Raw genomic sequence first — 20,691 nt, forward strand, 5'->3', positions numbered from 1 at the left:
AATCATAAAGTATGTTGCTGCTTACTATCTTCAGAGATGGATTCCTACTATTACACTTACATGCAAAGTTACATCTCTTGTGCAAAGTCCTGGCATTTGCAGATAGATCTGCCATTAGGATATCTTCCCAGGTATGAGCACACCATTATACCTCTTATGCTTCAACTGATACAAGGCAGGCTTTGGGCTAGAAATACCCTGCATAATTATCAGCCTCCTGTTTGCTGCCAAAAGGGTATTTCTATGATATTGCAATATATTTTTTTTTTCCTAGTCCTTGTATTGAGGTATGTTTCTTTCCAAAGTGAGATCAACTCTCAGCAAAAGTACTTGTTAGATCAAAAATCAGGATTTCGGTTTTGATTAACATGACGGATCACTACAAGTCACATGCTGCCCTTTCTGAGAACAATAATCTTTTACTGCCACCAGTAGTAAAAGTCTCCTTGAGACTGCAAATAAATTGGCAGCATTCCTCAAGGTCACACATTCCTGACAATATTTAATCTTTTTTTTTTTTTCTTTTTTTTCCATGCAAAGGGGCATTTTCCATTGACACTGGAAGTTTTGCTTCTTGTTTTACACAAAATAGTGGAAATCTGAGCTGTGAGCTCCTTACAGTAATTTTTCTCACTTTTTTTATTGTACCTCACTCCAAGGGGTCCTGTATTAGGATGGAGCTTCCAAGGTGTTACAAGAGTACAGGTAAGTAATGGAGTCTGGCATAGCTACAGCTGTAATAAAGCTGGTAGGAATATATGGGAGAGATGTCAGGCAATAAGGTCCAGAGTGCAGGGAAGGGCCATAACGAATGGCCAGAGCCTGGGCTGGGGTACAGCAGGTAACTTTTGTCTATTCTGCTTGTTACAACTGAATCGTGGGGATAGAAGGACCCTGGTTAGAAATCGCCGATTGTAGGAAATGCTGGCGTGGAAAAAAAATCCCCAAATCTGATTCCTATCTCCATTATGGCTTTTATGCCCAATCTTGTATGTGCAATCTGGAGGGTGGCTGCACTGCCCTCTCCAGCACCCAGAAGCTGTCGACCTCGCATCTAGTCTGGGTTTAGGCAGGAATGTGGGGCTGCCCTCCCCTCCACCCTGTAGGTGAGAGGTGGACGCTTCATTTGCTTCATTTCTGCTGCGTTGGTAGGGAGGCTCGTTGGGCAGTGTCGCGGATGAAAGTCTTGAAACGGTAATGATTTAGTAGGAAAACTAGATTTATTAATAACAGCAATTTATCATTACAAAATAATTCAGAAATGTTGAAAGAAAGAAAAGCAACTTATTTACAGATTCTAAAATGACAAGATTCACACTAACTTACTTAACGGTACCTTAATTTATACATATATACATGCGCATACACAAAACGTACAAACACACACACAGAAACAAAAGTATTTGGATCCAGTAGAATGAAGTACATACCCACACACCAATAAACAGAGAAAGAACGGGTGAAAGAGAACCTAGCTCAAAGAAAAATTTCCTTCTTCTTGAGTTTAGAGCAAATACTCACAATGCCTTGGCATTCCTCAACGGGCAATAATTGAGACTCGAGCGGGTGGACTTCGCCCTGGCCTTCCGTCAGCTCTGGCAGCAGACGACACCTTAAGGGTTTTGATACCTGAGAGGCATCCCAGCTCAGGGGAGATGCTGGTCACAGACCCGCTGCGATCCAGGAGAGCTCAAAGGGTCTCCCTTATGGTCACTATTTATAGGGTCCAAGATAATTGGCTATTGTCAGATACCTTCTGGTGCCTTCCAGCAGTTGCACAAGAACTTGATGAATGTGCAACTCTTTTATTGTTCCCATTTGACCACATCCCAGGCACAGGTGTGCCAGGCCATTAGGAGATGATGGACCATTATAACTGTTTCCGGAGGGGCAGGAGCCAGGCTCGTTAAGGGGGCGCCTTAACGTTAGCAGTCCTTATCTCCACAGATTGGTGTATAGCTCAGGGAAAGTTGGGTGGAATCACAGGTAGCACCAAGCAGCCCAACAAGGAGGGGCAGGGAGGGGTGAGAATTGCACAACCACAGGCAGACAGACAGTGCCTGGAGCACATTTAAAAAAGGTTATTTTTCTCTGTGTTCATCCCCTTATCTCATCTTTAGTCATTTGCCTTTTATTGCCTACCTTTACTTCCTATCAGCATTGATGCTGAATGCTAATTACTCTGGGTGAATATATTTCAAAGTTATCATAAATTTTATGGGCTCTAGGTTTATTTTCCATAGCTATTGATTTCCTACAGAGCACTCTAGCTCTCTGAGCTTTTCCTCTCAGTCTTGAGAATTAGGATGGCTGACAGGGCCTGGAGCCTGGAGATTTGCCTTTCTCGTATTTCTCTATGGTAAAGAAGGCTCATGGGATCTGGGCAGTGTTAGACTGAGGTGTGTGAGAGCCTTGGCTCAGGCCAAGGGAGGCCTGATTTTTCATGCCTGCTCCCTCACCCAAGCTCTGATTTGGTGGCTCCAGGGATGTTGTTTTGGCAGGGTAAGGCTGGTCAGTCCTTCTCTCCTTCTCACCCAAGGACACAGCAGCAGATGTTATTGGGGTAGTTTCCCCTGGTGATGCGTTTGGATGCCTGTGACCAAGGAAGCCTTGATGTGTGGTGGGTGATTTCCATCCTCTCACTAGTTGGTGGGGAGGTGAGTAGGAGTAGCAGCAAGAGGTAAATCTCTCCAGCCTCCTTAAATTGCTGCTGTGCATGTGTGGGGACACTCAGGAGAGCAGTGCGCTGGGGACAAGTGAAAAATGCTGCATAACTACTACAGAATTGAAAATGTACTTGGGAAAGAGGCCCATGGTTTGACAGAGCATGTTAGGACAGTTAGGGCAAGGAAATAGTTGGTTTGTGAGAAAGAAGTCATTGGAGTCTTGATACCTCCTTTGGGGTGAATGGATAATATCTGACAGTCACTGGTCTGTACATGAAAGTCACTGTTAGAGGCAGGTGTACATGGGGTGTAATATCTGTGTTAGCAGGTCATGCCTGGCAGTAAGAGCAGAGCTGTGAACCAAAGAGTGCTGAGGCACCGGCGCTTGCGCTCCAGGTATCTGGGGGTGGTTTGTGGGAAAACAGCGTCTTATCCTTACACTGCCATGTACGTGATGCACTGAGGTGGTATTTATGAAGATGTTTAAATGCATGTGGGCACATACCTGTAATGTGGATGGAGTCAGTGTTTCTCAGTATCAGTCTGTCTAGTGGGATGGGCTGGTCTAGGACTGTGCAAAACCCACCCTCTCTTATGAAGGACTGCAGTTCAGGAGTGAGGGAAGGACAGACAGGGATTAAGCTGGTGTCTGAGCCCCCGTATTTCTGGGAATAGAAAATGAAGTTGGTTAGCTGGTTGTCTGCCATCTGCTCATGAAGTATAGACACTAAACAGCTCTAGATTATGTGTTTTCTCTTATCAAAGGTACCCAGACAACTTATTTGCCTGAGGAACCTCAGAAAAACTCATCAGTACCTGCAGTTCTCCCGCAAGGTCACACCTTGTACTAAAAAACCACAATAGAAACATAATACAAGTCCACAGGCAGAAAACAGTCAGCCAAAATTGTTCAAAGATGGTTTTTTTTTCCCCTTCCCCTCCCCTCTTCTTTTAATAGCAGGCCTTTTCTCCATTCCTTGGAGGTGCGTTTTCCCATGTCCCCTTGCATACTTGCAGAACACACAATTGCTGGGCTCCAGACAGGTCGCAACACCTTACAGAAGTGTCACCAACACACGTATGTGGGGAAACTCTCAAAGAACTTGCCTGTGGGCACCAGGCCCTTTGAATCCCTGCTCCCTTCATTCCTGCCCATGCTATGGGATGGTGTTGCTGTTCTGCGATCTCTCACTGCATTCCTTCTCTAGCCTACAAAGGCAGAACAGGTGCTTCTTTTTTTTTTTTTTTTTTTTTTTAAAAAAAAAAAGTCTTTAAATCAGACACAAACTTCTTGAGATTTAGCACAGGTCTGCTTAACTTTAATTTACAGCATCTTCATAAGCTTAATTAGCTAGATGTACTCCTACACTGAAGCTTTAGGAATTTTGGGTCATCCAGTGCCTTTTTTTCGTGGCTAAACTTAGCATCTATAGAACTTTCTCTATACCATCTTTCATCAATAAAAATATTCTTAGGAAGAGTCATTATATCTCCATTTTAAACTACAGGAAATCAAGGCAAAGAGAGGACACAATCAACAGGCAGTGTTGGAACTGAGAAAAAAGTCAACCTTCCATCTATTTTAGCATTTCCCTGTTCCCCCCCCATCTCTGGGACAAAAATTTAAATTTTTCAAGTTGCTGGACTGAGTCATAAGGGGAGCATTAGAAAACTTCTTACATTCTTGAAACCTTTCTGAGCTTTAGGAATCTAGCACATCAGAAAAATACCAGGAAAATATTAAGGTCTTGTAATGTAAATTCTGCCTGTCATAGTATTCCTGTAACATATTTAGACTAGAAACAGGATTTTGAATAAGTTATGGTTTGCTATTAACATAAGGAAGTATCACCTGTCCTTCATGCTGATTAATCATCTTGTATTTTTATTGTTCAATCTTCCAAAGTACGTTCAAAATATTTACCAAGCTGAAAAACATAACAACAACCATGTATATCTCTATCCATTATTACCTTTTTGTTACGTTTAATTTTGGTAATTAAGAGGAAGTCACTGAATAGGAGAGATAGACATCAAGAAGTCTTGCACTTTCTGAGGAGGAAAACAAAAAGATCAATTTGGTGGTGTGATTATTTTAAGGAATTGCTACTTCTAAGATGAGGCACATCTGTGAATCACTGCATCTTATAAAATGCTTTTAACAAGAAGAATGGTCTCCCACATAGTACACAACTACTCATCCCCTAGTCTGCACTCTCAAATGCAGTGCTTAAAAATATCATGTCTCTTGATGATTTTGGCTACTAATGCTTGTACCTTGTAGTAGCTATCTCATTATGGAAAAAGAATTACTTGCCTGACAGGAAAAGTCACCTGGATCACCTGGAGTACTTACAAATACAACAATCAGCATGCTATAAATTAACAAATCCTACCTGGTAAACAGTGAACCTTCTGAAAATGGAAGAGATAAAGAAATAGGGAAGTGGCACCTTTTCCTGGTACCTTTAAATACTGGTATGCTGCCTTCTTCACAGGCTTTTGCAGTGATGAAATGAAATGTTAATTGATAGCATCACAAAAACCTTTCAAAAACTACAGAAAATAGTTTTGGCTTGTCTTCCTAGCTTAGAGATCATGAGGATGTGAGAAATATAACAACAAATGTCTGTGAGAACTCTTCAAAGTCGTTCAGGTTGATCTCCAAACCATGTTGAAAACTCATATGTTATTATAATAAATAATAGGGAGCAATTTAACAAAAGCAAGAGTAATTTTCTAAGCAACTGCCTGCAGGAAACCTGGATGCTCTACTGGATTTGCAGTTGGTCCTTTGATCTCTTCCTTGTTTATGGCTCCTTCTATCCCTTTCCATGAATCTTTCTTTCATTCCCTTTTTGTTCCCAACTTGCTGTCCTATTTCACTTCCAGAATCACCTCCTTTCTCTGCTGCAGGCTTTATCCTTTATAATCTCTCCTCTGGCTACTCTGTACCAATAGGGCATCTCTGGGCATGAAATGCCCAGCTATTCTTCACAGCAAATGAGGTTGATCAGAGCTATTCCAGACAATCTTGCAGGATCCTAAAATACTTTCATGGGTTCTGAACGGTTTGGCTTGAAAACTTCTTGTCTCACTATTTTTGTCTTGAAAGATATTTCATTCAGACAAGTGGCCAAGTGCCAGGCACTTTTATATTACAGATTGCAGACAGCTGGCTGTCTTGGTGGGTAAGAGTTACACTCATACCTCCTTCTCCATTTTCTAATTACGTATTGCAGAAAGCAATGTGGCCACCCGATGGCCACCCTTACCTCCCGCACTGGGGGCTGATGTCTCATCAAGAGAGCAATGAGTGCAGAGGGAAGCATTGGCAGGAGAGTGGCTTGCTTTCTCTTCTGCCTGCCACACCCTAAACATCAGCAGCAACCTTTTCTTCTGCTCCCATGTGCCTGGTGGTGTGCCTTCTCCTCTGCTACTAGAATTCTCCTCATGTGGGAAGGAAAACAAAAACACTGAAAAATGGACCATGTCCCTTTTGTTGCTCCCTTTATAACACTAATAATGGTGGCCGGAGACAGAAAGTGTTGTGTGCTTATTCTCTTCACCCCTGCTCCTGAGGTGGTGATGAAGGAAATGTAAGACATGGGCTGTACTCATTTCTGTCAAACCATTGCTACAGCCCTGCAGCCACCGTGGCATCCACCTTTCAGCATCCTTTCAGATGATGATCTTCTCCAAACTGCCCAAGCTCTGCTTCCTGCTCATGAAAGGAGGAAATCCTCCTCTCCTGTGCAGGTAGAGATTCTTCAGCAGCTGTGCCCAGCAAGAAACCTGTGCCCTGCTACAAAACAGTGTCTGTGTGACTGGAGATGTGAGTTTCTGCTCTGCCAGGGTGACAGACCGATGTAAGCAGTGCTGTAGAAATCAACATGCTTGCGTGGGATCACTGCTACCTGTGGAGCTAATGGAATGTTGTATGAATGCTCTGTTCGTAAAAGGACATCCTCCTGGCAGGATAACACCTTCTTGTTCCGAGATATCCATCAAAACAGCAGTCTTTACAGACAAGAAGTATGAAATGAAAATAGGAAAAACCTCTGGACTTTTCAGTAATTTTCAATGAAACACATAGCGGATATGGTGCCAAAGAGGTGAGGTATGTTGATATTGTCCCCGGGCACATGGGGCACCTTGTATAGGACAGTCTAAACTTGATGTTATCCTATTGCCACATTCTTGAACATGACAATAAAACACTCCCTTTGAGTGACAGACACTGGCCAGTCAAGCTGGTTTCTTCAGCACCTGGCAGACTGCATATCCAGATGTGACAATAAACAATCAGATTACTTATCCTCTTGGCGGTTTGGTTGTTTCTCAGTCTCTCTCTGACAAGCTGCACATTTGCTATTTCTTTCCTGCACCTGCCCAAATACTGTTGCAGAGTTTCATTCTGGACCTGCCATAACAAAACATTATTCTATTAAGCTAACCCCTGATACGAGGACATTTAGGGATGTTACCTGCTAGTGTTAGCCTCCCTTCATGAAGGAGAAGTCATTGCTGTTTTCCCTTAAGCTTTGCTTCAAACACTTGACCCAAAAAAGAGAGAGAGAATGGAGAATCTTGCATATCTGATGATGAACTGGGAGGCAACCAGCAGTTAAACAAACTGACCACACATGTGCTTTTATCTCAGGCTAGTCACATCACACAGCTAATAACTGAGCACGGTTGTGTTTTTTCAGCAGTGCTATTGCTTAAATGTGTTTACACTTTTGAAATGTTAAGCTGGGTTTTTCTTTTCTGGAGTGAGTTTAATGTTTTTTGCAGCCCTGCATGTGAACATGTTGCCATAATGCTGCTTAATTTCTGCCTGTATGTGTAAGGGGGTAACCATAGCAGAAATGCGCACATTCCCCAGGTATGCTGTGTAACTTTTTGTAATGCTATTTAAAAGTAAATAGAAATTTCTCTGGCTCAGCTTGAGGAGTGAAAGATGCAAATAATTTCTACTTCATATTCTTATAAAAAGGTAGTAATACATCTATCCCGCTTCATTCTGCCCCCCTAAAAGCAAACACTGGAGACTCTTCCTGGATCATATGATTGTGCTCTCTTGGATGCTAGCTGAGAGCAACCCGTGCTGCCATCCAGGGCACTGTGCACTGCCTGCGTTCAGCTATGGTGTTTGCAGTGCTCAGGCTGCAGCTGCCTCTGTTAGAGCAGAGCCATCCCCAGTAACTAGAATACAGACAACCAGCCAACTTTGGACCATGCTATAAAGATAGATAGGAAACTAAACCTTCCTCAAGGAAAAATGCCCTTTTAAAAACCGCTTACCTCTGGGACAAAGAATCTTTAGTCACAATCCCAGACCTGAGGCCAAATTATGATCTCTTGCAGCTGCCTAAACTTCTGAAAGTTGTCCAACCACTTGCCTTTACCTTCCAGATCCCCTGAAATATGTGAAACATGAGTTATTGCCAAGGCTGGCAAAACCAGTCCTGTTTCTAGAAGATGCTGAATACTGATTTTCTTCAGTGGAAGCCAAAGCACCTCATAAGTGAAGCCCCAGATAAAATCTTGGCCTCACTGCAAAAAATGCCTAAACTCTTCTTAGGTCAGCAGAGCCAGAATTTCAAAACATGCATTCAAACATGCTTAAATTCACTGTTAATGAAAAGTTTGTGTTTACTAATCTGACTTGGGAACAGGAGGAATCATATAAAGCTCATTTAAACTGTAATCTTAAAAAGTTCTTTAAAAAAAAAAATCCTGCCTTTCTAAACTCTTTGGGGTAGTGAGAGAAAAATAATTTTCATTATATACAGCCTGATCAAAAGACTGTTGAAATTAATGAGAATTAGTTTTGGGAGAAGTGGTGCCAGAAGTGACTGAAGGATTTAACTGGGATGGAGGCACCTTAGAATGCAAAAATGGGGACTAAATCTTTGCTGATTCAGGGCCATTATGGGGAAAACTTTAATGGACCTGCAACTTAAATTCCAAGTTTTTGTGTTGAGTGATACTGCAGATAATGATTCCAGACACATACACATGTATACACCAGAAGGGGAAGCTGGAACTGCAACTGTTCCTTATGTCACTGATTCACTGATCAAAATATGAGGGTAGATATTTGTCAGGTGTCTGTGAATAAAGAGGGATCACTTCTCTATCTTTGGTTTCCTTGGTCCAGAGCTATCTAAACTCTGGAAGGACCTATTTCTTTGCCAGTAATATTCCCCAGATATCCCATGGTCTTTTGGGGCCATACCTAAAACTGCTGTTTTCCCAGCAGAAGTCCCCAGACTAGTGACAGAACCATCTTATTTTCCTATGGGACCTGTTCTGTGCCAAACGTGTTCTCCTTGTGTGGCCATTAGGCTAGATTCCTCATAAGACTTGGCAAGAAGAGAAAGAACCCGAGTCTCTCTCTTAAGTGGTAATTCTGTCATTGGAGTATTTACCCAAGAAGAAGGACACCCAGATTTATCTGTCTCTGGAAGACATTAACTCTCTCTCTGCCTCATCTCCCAAGGGCTTATTTGAACCTTCAGCCTCCAGGATAGGGAGAAGTATGGTGGCAGAGAGTGAGCCACCATGCTGGGTAGCTCAAGGCCTTGGTGAGTTGCTGGTGAGGATGAAGCACTGCCTGGCCCTGCCAAGACTGACAGGGTGTTTTGCTGATGCACGATCTTCTCTTTGATTTCAGTTGGGGCTGCATGAGGCCTTTGGAGAATAAACCTATCTGCTAATGTATTATATGACCATAAGACACTTGGAGATTCATTTCTAGCTTCCTAAACAAGACTGAATTAAAAAACTATTTAGAATCAATAAATTATTAAGAAAGAAAACAGGAAAAAAAATATTCCTGGACCAACCCCTTTAGTTTTTCTACAATAGCTAGAAAAAATCTGTAGCTGAGATAGCTCCTCAGCTACTTTACATGGTAGGACCCTGTCATTTAGTGAAAGGTCTCTGACATAATATTCCCCTTACAAGTGAAATTTTATCCTATTAAGGATTAGCCCCAACAAATCCTCCGTAGACATAAATCCCACTCAAAGAGCTCTTTATTTGAGATCTTACTTGATTTGTTCCAATTTGTGATCTGCTCTTAATTGTTTGCATGTCACTGCAGACGATTCTCAGCAAATACAAGTGACTCACTGATTTGGGAGTCCCATGACCTTGCTCAGAGAGGCTTTGACAGCACAAGGGTGGTGCCAATCATTTCCCACAGAATGAGGAAGGGCTCAGGATTGTAGATCCTCATTGCATCTCTGCAGGGAGACCGGACCCATTTACACTCAAAGGACAGGCACAAAAAGGCCACAAAACTTGCTAGTTGTTAATTGCACACTTGACTCTTAACCTTAGCTACTTACTTATGGACTTTTCCACCTTCTCTTTAAGTGACCAGATAAAGCCTTTCTCTGTTTCATCAGTGCTCCTTTTCCAGATGTTGTTAAGGAGGTGGGGATCCCGTGTCCGTTGATGCAAAGGAGCGACCAGCAGATCCGGCAGATGCAGCCTCTTGCACTGTTCATTTTGTTCACACCACTGTTGAAGACAAGGAAAACCTGCCTTAGACCTCCACTTCCTCCCTGGCAGAGAGGTAGCAAACAGTTTTCTGCATCATCAGTTGACTGTAATTAGACAGAGGCTAATTAAAAATGAACTTCTCACACAGTGAGAGTAAGCAAGCAAGCATAAAGGCTCTCTACAGGGGAAATTGCATCACTCCTACAGATTTACTTTCTGTATTTCTGCTTCCCATTTCAGATGCTGTGGCCATGCTAACAGATTCAGCAGTGCTCATATTTATCTGCCATTTTAATTTTATCAGGAAAACCTCAGTTATGTCTGAGGGCTACCTTTTGTTTTAGGGTCATCTGCTACTTCCCACTGGGGAGCTTCTTCCTAGGTGTGAGTGTATGAAATCCTTGTCAGGGAGCAAGCAAAGTGAAACTCCCAGGCCCTAAAAGCTGCAGAGTTTGACTGCTACAAGGAGGTGTGCTCCCAGCTTTGGGCTGCCTGTGACAAAAGCCCACTTCTTCAGGTTTGTGTTTCTAAGCCTGTAATGTTGAAGATGAATCTTAAGTATTTACAGGACACACTGGTCTGCTAAATGACGAGTCAGAAAGAGCAGAGCCCTCTCCCCAGGACTCCCACCGCTGCACTGGCTGGAGTTGTCACTTCAGGCAGATGCAGTGTTGGCAAAGACAGACCCTGCTCTAGTGCTGTAACTTTACAAAAACATCACTGATAGCTCTTTCCAGACTTAGAGGGAGGTAATCGTACTCGCTTACTGGTAGTGTTTTGATACCAACTTCTACATTTGCTTTATCTATGGTTAAACAAAAGCTGTCAGAGGAGCTAAGCCACTGCCGTTGCAGAGGGGTTGCTTGCTGTTCTGTCTAGGATGTTGCTTCCTCCCTGTGGGTACATGGGTCAGCAAATACCCATGAGTGAGGAAAGCAGCCTGGCTTTCTTGCCAGGGCTCTGCCAAAGCCCACCCTGCACTCTGACTGTGGGCTATCAAGACACCTGAAAGCACTGACACGCTCCTGGCATTCTGTTCCCCTTGTTTTGGCTTGTATCATATACCCCTTAAGCAGAAGGAAAGCATCATATGCTCCTCCAGTTTTGAGGTTTGTGCATGTCACTGCTGATGTGGCATAGCATAGAGGCTGGGGGCTGTTTTGTACTCGGGGGATGTGAGCCCTGTTGTCTGCTAAAGCACATAATACCCTACACGTTGTGTTCCCACCCAACATCTAAACCAAGCTGATATGCAGGACATGTATCAAAGTAAAACACTTGAGAGAGATTTTATTTACAATGTGACTTGATTTTTGTTTCTTGTTTTCTGTAACCAATTCACTTTGTTAAGATAGAGTTCATCAAGTCAAGGGATTATGTGTGATTCATCTGAATGATAGAGGCTGGCAGTACATATTTTCTGCCTGCAAAAATGCATGTTCCCTTTTGGCTTCCCCCTCTTGCCTGTTCTAAATTACAAGTATGGACTTTCACATGCATGGGGGAACATACACTCAGAAGGTTGACTTTATACCTATGATACCCTCTGCAGTTAAAAAAATCTGTGTAAAATGCTATCTACACAGCTTTGCTTCCAATGAACTTTCCTAGTCCACTGTTAAAATCCTCTCATAAGGTAGGAAGGTTGGAGACAACAACAACCACCACCACATCACTTTACTTTCAGGTAGATGCCAAAATCTTTTCTCTGTCTCAGGTTTTCCAAGTAGAAGACAGCAGAGGTATAATTAAGGCAATAAATCTGGTGTGTCTGGCAGAGGTCACCCTGGAAAAACTGCAGAAAAAACTTGTAAACTTATCAAGAAAGAAAAATGTCATGACAAAGGGAGGAACAACAGTTTTGGTTTTGTAATGTGCATTTTACCTGAGATTTCCTCGAACCTAGGAAAACAGAGGAAGAGGGAAAGTGGAAGTTAAAAAAATAAAGGGTGAGTTAAAAAGTAGTAAATGTGATAAAGTAGTAAAAAAACCACAACAGTGCTCAAGCAATGAGTGGGAGCACGGTTCTAACAGCTCTGCAGAGGTGTGAAGCATTCTTAGGCTTTGTTCTCATTAGAAGTAAATGATGTGAAATTCACCTAGAAACTGAAGATAAAAACCACTATCCGTGCAAAAGCTTTACATGGCATCATATTGCATGTCACTTTATATCTGAGTGTCTTAGAAATGTTGAGTGCCATCTGTGATAAAACGCAGTTTTGTCTAGGATTTTGCCTATTGCACACAAACTATTGATAAGAACACCTTAAGTCAGAGGTAATGGGGGTGAGAAGCCAAACTCTAGCCTCCCTTTTCCTTTTAAAAATTCTAACCCTGAGGTGGGCTCTGTTTTAGTATTTTCCCAGAAGTTTTCTAATGACCTCTACTGCTAGGGAAAGTTCAGGTCCATGAACTGATTTTCTGTCTGTATTAGTATTTCCAACTTTTCGGTCATTGGGAAGTTGTGTAGGAAACAGAGCCCCCAGAGACTGCTGTTTGGACAACTGCCTTGTTTACCATGCAGACTGCCCGAAAGGGTTGCAGGGCAGTGCTTGGCAACGGCAGGACAGCTGTGTCCATGCCTCTCTCTTGCTTCGCAGACACAGGCCAAAGTGCAAGAGGTATTTCAGTCCCATGGAGCAATTAATTAAGCACTTAAACACACTTGTGGGTCTGGTCCATGGAGTAAAGGAAGGATCTATGCAATGTCAGGAGGCAAGGAACATCCAATGATGGGGCTGGGATCTGGTCTCAGGCAAACATCTTCCATAGAGCAAGAATCTCTCCTCTGCCAGGGCCAAAGTCTCCTCAAGGTCTGGGCTACTGTTCTGCAGGAAGGCAAAATATTTCCACCCTTTGTTCCACATACAGAGTACCTTTCCATGACCACGTCAAACATGCCAATGAACAAAAAGAAAAACATCTTACTGGCAGGAGGTGCTTGAGGCTGAGACCAAACTGCCTGTGACAGACGGCCTTGACTGACTTGATTGCTCTAAAGCACTTGCATAAATGGTCTGCTACAAGGACCTGCGGATATTAAGCAAGAATACTTCTAATTATGTTACCTTTCTGAGTATGGAGCTGAAATCCGTAGGGGAGTCTGACTTGCTGACATGCTCCTTCACAGTTTCAAAAAATGTTTTTGGAAAATTGAGACTTATCTAAGTAAGGGGGGGGGGGAAAGAGAAATTAACATCAGTGTTCTTCTGAAGTTAAGTTTAAAACAACTTTATTTCCCATCCCATGTCTCTTCAAAGGCTCCAAGCCTAATGGGGTGCCTATACTTATCTCCCCGACATTGCCAGAATTAGTTTCAGAATTACACCCAGAATGCTTTAATTAGTCAGAAGCTAAACCAAATCTATAAAAATGCCCACTTACATCATGATAATGCTGTATGACAAAAGCTTTGAAACAAGATTAGTTATTCCATTTAAACTTATTTTATGGTGGCAGCTGTATTTAACATGAATTGACATGAAAAGTATCTACTGGAAAATACTGATTGTGTATGACAGCTGTGACAAGGAAGTCTTCATGGTCATTTGAATAAGATACCATCTTTCATAGTTTGAGTTTGTTTTATGCCATTGGAGGTAAGGGAAATTTCTATAAAATGCTATAAAAAGTCACATATTCCCCATAAGTTAACTTTAACACTGGATTCAAGGGTGCCCACAGTATCAGTCAGATGTGGGTGAAAGCCTGTTCCTAAGCCCACCCTTACCTCCTGAACACACTGTTTACACACAGATTCATTACCAGGCTCAGCTTTAGGCCAAATTTTAGGCCAGAGGGTACATCTTCCTCTGTGATGCTGCTTTGAACTGCTGTTGTAGCTGCACACACTGCTTTATTTGCTGTATTTATGGGGGCAGAATGGCTTATAGGCTGATGCTTATTCTTTCATTTTGACAAAGGTGCATTTTACATCTTTTACAGCACGCATTTTTTCATGGATTCAGCCTGCTGTCAAGAAGAAATGCATGCTGTAAAATGTATGAAAAAAAAGGCATTGAAAGCAGCTACTTTCTCCTACATTTGATCATTATTTTATAGCCAAGTATGCATAATGGGTGATCATTTATCATCCTCATTAATAAGGACAACAAAATTAGAAAACAAAATAGAAAATGTATTAAAGATAGTTCTCTCAAGACATGATCAAGTCCAGCCAAGCTCAAAGGCTTTGTGATTGCTAAATGACATGCAGCAATATACCCCACTCCCTTCTTTGAACAAGAACAAAGGAATCAGCAATGACACATCAACTGAACTCTAGTAGTTAGCTGCACATAGAGTCTTAGCCTGTAACAAGCACAAGGTGAAACACATCAGCTAAAAATCTCTTTCCTTGTATCTCCAAACCTGCTCAGGTGGTCACTCACAGCAGCTCATCTGGTGTGTGGTCAGTCACTGAGCAGAGGTGACTTGCTCATGTGTTTGAGCTCTGGCTAATTGTCCCTACTCTGAAGAGCTTTCTTGCTTTTCTTGTTTTGGCTAAAAAGGAAGATGTTAACTGTTAAAACAAGGGAATTACAAAAAGGGAAAGAATTTGAAGTGAGCAACTGGTTTGGGGACTGTGATGTGATTGTGAGCAGTCATTCAACTTATGCAGCTGAAGAGCCCCTTCCAAAATTCACTTTGTTGTTAAGGGTGAGGTGTCCTGTAAAAAAGCTCTCAAGCTACGAAAAACTTCTGGTTTGCTTCTAAAGTTATGTAAAGGCTATTTTGGATTTATGGGTTCCTTTAACTTTCAGGAGCTGAAAATGGTCTCCCAGCAACTGGCCACAAGCAGCAAAGAGCTGGAGCACATCGTAGCCAAGCCTTGTGGTCTCCTTCCCCCTGGAAGCTGGAGGGTAAGTAGCACATGAACACAGAGCATCCCGTCTGTGTGGCAGATATCCTTTCCACCCCTGCCAAGGGAAACCCCAGCTGGAGAGGGGTGGTCACCATTTTGCTTTAACTTGCTCTACTGGAGTGTCATAATAGATAGCAAAGTCTTTGTGCCCATCTGCTTCTGAAAGGAAACTTCTTATTGTAGTTATTTTGCTATTCTTACTGTTTTGCTGTACGGATTGTGCCGTCGGAGTTTATCTTCACAAATCCTTTTAAAAGGATACTGTTTATGAGAGTTAGTCTCAAGCTCATGTTTGCTTCAGAAACAGCTGCCAAATGAGTTCTCCTCCACGTTCAAATGCCTGTTTATCTTTTGCTGGAGACACACCAGAGTAATTTGCCCTGGTGAAATTTGACCCCCACTGATGTACCGAATAGAAATGAAAGAAAGACTAATTATTTGAACTAAGTTCTAAATGTGAGCATTAAATCTGAATAAAAGCTTTATGGATGGTTTCTTGTCTCCTTTTATTGGACTGATTGATTTCTGATCTCAGTAAGACTTATTTTTTTACTCACCTTGTTTAACTCCTCTAAGTTTGCGAAAAGCCTTCACAAATCAACATCCAAGAGAAATTCATTGCTCTGGAGGTATTTAAAAGTGTTCATAAATATCTTTAAAAACAAAGCAAATCCATGTTATTTACTATTTGTGTCAGTTCAATATATCTCATTTTTTCTTTCTGAAAAGAACGTGTTTGCACTGTTAATTCTCATGAAATGGTAATTTGATTTGGGGAGGGCAGAAGATGACACTCTGAGAAACTTTTCCTGACCTGCCTGAAGGCTAAATATTGGGCTTTGTGTGAGGAGGATGGCATGAGTGATGTCTCTGGGGTGTCTCTGTGGCTGCTGCAGAGGCAACTATGTCCCTGCTGTGCTCTCTGGCAGAAGAGGGGCAACTGAGCCCCCTGCAGATCCATGTGAAGGAATTAATAATATCAGAGTCATAGTTACAGATTTCTATGAGCTTTCTAAATGCTCTCCTTCCTACCCCATGCATCTGCTGCTACATAAGTTGTTTAAAGTTACTATAGGGAAAAAATTGTTGGAATAGCATAAGTAGAGGGCTCATGGAGGTTTGGATTGTTTTATTAACCTGTACTGAGTGAAATCTGTATGTGTATTTACTGGCTGTTTAAGATTTTGTATTATTTAAGCTCTGATGGTGATCTTGGAGCTGTGCTGAATCTAACCTAAATCTGAAAAAGTCTCACAAAATGTAGATTAGAGTAAAATTTTTTTATATATGTGTGAAAAGCATTAATGAAAAAACCCATCACGCAGGTGCCAAGACTGAAGAGCTAGTGAGACTGCTTGCTTACCCTTGTGTAATTCTTCAGTTGCCATGAACAGTTGACCTGAGAGCTTAAAGGGGATTTATGGTGGTCTTAAAGTTCCCTGTGGAGATTCATTAAAATCAGTGGAATATTTCTATAGTAGGAAGTATTTAGAGTAGCAGGTATTGGTAAAACTGGCCACCCAAATTCAATGGGTTCTTTCTTTGGCAGGAGAGTTTGGGAAGCTGGCATGGACTGAATAATTTATCATTCATGGGTGCCCCGATCCAATGTCGGGGGAGGTTTTGTTATGATCCCAAGAGTGAGATTAAGACACAAACAAAGGTCAAATGCCGTATACCCAAACCAGGTTTTTATTATTAAAAAAGTGGAGAGGAGTAGCAATAGGACAGAACGGAAGGAAAAGACAGAAATAAATCAAGGATGCAGGATAGTGCTGCAAGAATAGTCACCACCATGGATCCAGCAGCGTCCTGTTGGTCCTCAGTCTTCAGTTCTTTGGTGGGGGGTGCACACGGATCTGGCTTTGACGGTGGGTGCACACTGAGCAAAATTTTCTGCTGCCTTTTTAAGTTTTTAGGATACTTTTTAAGTATCCGCTGATTAGCATATCTGCTCACCTTTAGTTTTTTTTTCTCTGGTTCCACAGGTTTTGTTGCATCTGGCTTCAGGGCAGGAATGTTTGCCTCTTACTGTTCATTAGCAATGCATGCATGGGGTCTGACCTACACAATAGAGCCACGAATGGCTACGGGATGGGGCCAGCTCGGTACACATCTGCCCCTTTGAGGCTTGTCTAAAGAGTCCAGCAATGCAACCTCAAAGAAGTGGGGGGGTCCATCCTTCAATACACCCCCGCTTCCCTGGGCAACATCCCCCAGACCAATTCACAGGCTGCAGCAGCTTCTCTTGGAGGTTTGCACAGACACAAGCAAGCTTTGAGACAGTCATAGGACATTTCAGTCTCTCACAATGGGTCACGCAGGGTTGGCTGAGGCTCATCTGTGTGTTCCTACCTCAGACTCACCAAGGGGCCTGCATGTCTCCTGCTATCCTCATCCTTCTCAGAATTCACCTGTTCTTAATCTTATATCTCTGAACAAAGTGTATAGAAGGAAGGATGCTTCCATCCTGCCTTGGGCCAATAGCTGGTCCCGTCAACCCCTTTCCTCTCCCTTCCTGTTCTGTCCCACTAAGGAGGAATTCAGCCCACTCCTCTATTTATTCCCTTCACTTTGCAGCTCTTCTTGTACTGCCTAGGCTAACTTTGCAGCAACATGGAAAATTTTTCACTAATCTTTTTCCTTTGACTTAATAAGAAAACAAAAATTGTCTATGCGGAATAAGAGAAAAATGATATGAAGGTATTTAGGGAAGCTTCCATCCTTTTAAGTGGATACACTAACTTTTGATGTGTGATGAATGTAAATAGTGCAGCTATTCTTGTAACAGTGTGCAATATTCTTGTCCATATTTCAAAGCTCTTAAAATTCAACACGATGGAGACAATTTGGAGTTTTTGGGAAAGGAGTTGTTTTTTAGTTTACTTGTTTTCTTGTAATATTAGAACTACAGGTCTGCTGAATTCTGAGGTTTTCATGCTCTAGTCAGGATAACCTAACTATAGCTCTATATGAAGTTAAACGAAGAGTATAATGTTACAGACTAGCGGTAAAGAAATATCCAGTGTAGTCAATTGGAGAGTGGCTTTTGTTCAGCGTTAGTGGGAGGAATAGTGGAATATCAGCTGAAATTGCTAGAAGGATCTGCTATCAGATAGTGTTTGAAAAGCACTATAAAGGGATGTCCAGAAGAAGGGATACCATCAAGAAGATAAAAACTGAAGGGGACTATGGAAACAGGATGAGCAGGCCAGATGGGGAAAAAACTAAGTACTTAAGTCATTCCCCTTTAGATACCCAATGAGAGATTACAGGTGGCTTTATGTCTGCCATGCTGACAGCAGAGCAAATAATGTTTCATTATTTTTGAGAAATGAAATCTGAAGTTACCATCTTGAGAATGAACAAATGATCCAGAAAGTAAGTGCATTCACTTGTGAAAAGCTCCCACACTGCTGCTTCTTTTTTCACTTCTAACCGGCTGTTGACATCTTTCTGCTCAGTCTGTTATGCCTTTATAAATTCATGCCAAGATTTACTCTATTGACGGGAGAAGAAAGAAAACCACCGACTATTGCATCAACTGCTTCAGACCTTACGAAAAGAATCTATGAACTATTTGCCCATGTAAAGAGCCCGACTGCCAGTACTAGTGGTTTTTCTGAAAGCTTAAAAATTCCTCTAAAAAGATTTTAAAAACTGACATTTTCCTTCAAAATATTTATAATACAAAAACACTGAATTTGAAAGTAACACAGTATGTTTGTAAGATGCTGTATCAAAAAATAGTGGGTAGTTTGCTAAGGAATTTAATCTGTTCTGCTGCTGCTGCTGGAAAGCAGGGATGGATTTCGTTTTTTTCAGATAGTAAAATCAAGGTACCAAAGGACTAGGTCTTCATAGGTACTTGGATATTGTTGTTTAATCCTAAGGTGGCCACTATCACCTTACTGACCTGCTCCAAAGTCAGATCTTCACATATATGTTAGGCACTGACAGGAGTCCTCAACAACCAAGTCTAGGGAACTGCATATAACAGCTTGTTGTGAGAAGCAAAAGTTTGCTTTGGAGGGGGGATGGTGTTAGGTGTGGGTTATCTGAATGTCACCTTGGTAGCCCAAGCTCGGTGTTTCTATGGCTACGGGGGCCCAGAGGCCAGGAACCTTGTTTATCTGGCAGACAGGCTTTGGTAGGATTTCTGCAGCTGAACCTTGGTGTTGTCACTGACCTCTACGTGGCTGCCTCAGAATGTGCCCCTAAGGCAGCAGTGGGGGTGACCATGCCCCATTTGTCACCTCTGTGATGCTGCCATTTCTTTCTCCAGATCTGCAGGCGCTGCTGAGAAGTCTGTCTCGATGACTTTTTCTGGATGTGGTACCTCCCTGATCTAGGGCAGTCTGAAAGCCTGGCAAAATCCAGGTCCTTGTTAACCTTCTATGACACTCAGTTTCCCCCTTGCCCTTCCATTTCAAACCACAAAATATACCTTATGCTTATGCATTAATTTTGCAGAAAGGTCTCATATCAATATTAATGTAGTGAAAAATGGTAACTTGAACACAAAAATTTTATCCCCATCTTTAAGTACTCTTGGTGCAGTATACTGAGTATTTTAGTATATGATACCTTAAAGCAGAAAAATTAATATGTGCTGCAGTCTATGATCTTAACAGTTGAAAGACAGTGTTCCAGATCAGTTGCTTGTTTCTGTTCGTCTTTACTCTGTTGAATGACAAAAAATCACCCCTGATTCGTACAGTGTTTTAAAGACCATTAAGAAGTTTACCCAGCTCGGTAACCTTGCTCTGATCTGTAAGGAGCTTGCCCTTAACTGAGTGATTTCCTTATATTTCCAGGCTCTCCTACACAGAGATGAGGCAGTGATGGCAGGTTTATTTGTAGCTATGGGTGGGGTGTGTAGGTGGCTTAGGTGTGGGTGTGTAAGATCTTATTTATGTAACACAGAAGTCTGGCAGGGCAAATCATTGGTATGGCAACAGACAATGGACTACCCTTGGAAGACAGAACAAATAAAATATTTTGCTTCCTTCAGCACTGTCAGAAGTAGGGGACAATAAACTCATAGTTGAAATCATCCTCCTGCCATAAGCATATGAAGCTTGTGTATTTATTTTCAATTTTTAATTCGAGCTACATATTGAAAAAACTTTGGTTGGCTGCAGAGTAGTGTTTAAAATGAGCTTTTAGAAAACTTAAAGAGCAGGAAGAGTTTGTCTGTGTGAGGGATCATGAAATAAAAACAATTTCTTTTGGTTTGGCTTTGTTTTTCAGGCTGAGTGTGCCATATAGAAAGTTTAACCAATATTTATGAACTCTAATTTAGTGCTATGAGCATAGACTTATAAGGTGTTTGCCTAAGTTTTATCTGCTCTCTGGAACAATATACTCATGGATTTTTATTGTCTGAACTTTAGGCACTGAACTGAAGCCAATTTTGAAATATGTGTTTGATTATAATATTTGAAATTCAGAGTTTCAGCTCAACTCTATCTTGAAAGATAGTTTGATAGTTTGAAATGGTGCAGAAACAATAATGCAATTATATATACATGCCCTTAAGAAATGCACCGGCAAATAAATCTTTATAAATTAAATTTTACGGCATTTAATAGTCTTAGAAATCACATTTTGGCTAAATATGAAATGCGTATTATTGCAAAC

At 41.7% G+C, this 20,691-nt stretch overlaps 1 protein-coding gene across 1 annotated transcript in view; it reads right to left on the bottom strand.

The window, feature by feature from the left end:
* The window catches only part of PLEKHG7 (pleckstrin homology and RhoGEF domain containing G7), a 34,675-nt gene that overhangs the window by 4,403 nt on the left and 9,581 nt on the right, over positions 1-20,691 (bottom strand). The window contains 12 exon segments of the mRNA XM_074825414.1: positions 3,172-3,331; positions 4,640-4,689; positions 4,692-4,718; positions 7,154-7,189; positions 7,192-7,222; positions 7,974-8,089; positions 10,028-10,202; positions 11,866-11,979; positions 13,253-13,348; positions 15,606-15,701; positions 18,400-18,549; positions 19,636-19,731. Of these exon segments, the coding sequence (XP_074681515.1) occupies positions 3,172-3,331; positions 4,640-4,689; positions 4,692-4,718; positions 7,154-7,189; positions 7,192-7,222; positions 7,974-8,089; positions 10,028-10,202; positions 11,866-11,979; positions 13,253-13,348; positions 15,606-15,701; positions 18,400-18,549; positions 19,636-19,731 (1,147 nt within the window).

Source organism: Strix aluco, chromosome 5, assembly GCF_031877795.1.
Source record: "Strix aluco isolate bStrAlu1 chromosome 5, bStrAlu1.hap1, whole genome shotgun sequence".
Taxonomy (NCBI): Eukaryota; Metazoa; Chordata; class Aves; order Strigiformes; family Strigidae; genus Strix; species Strix aluco.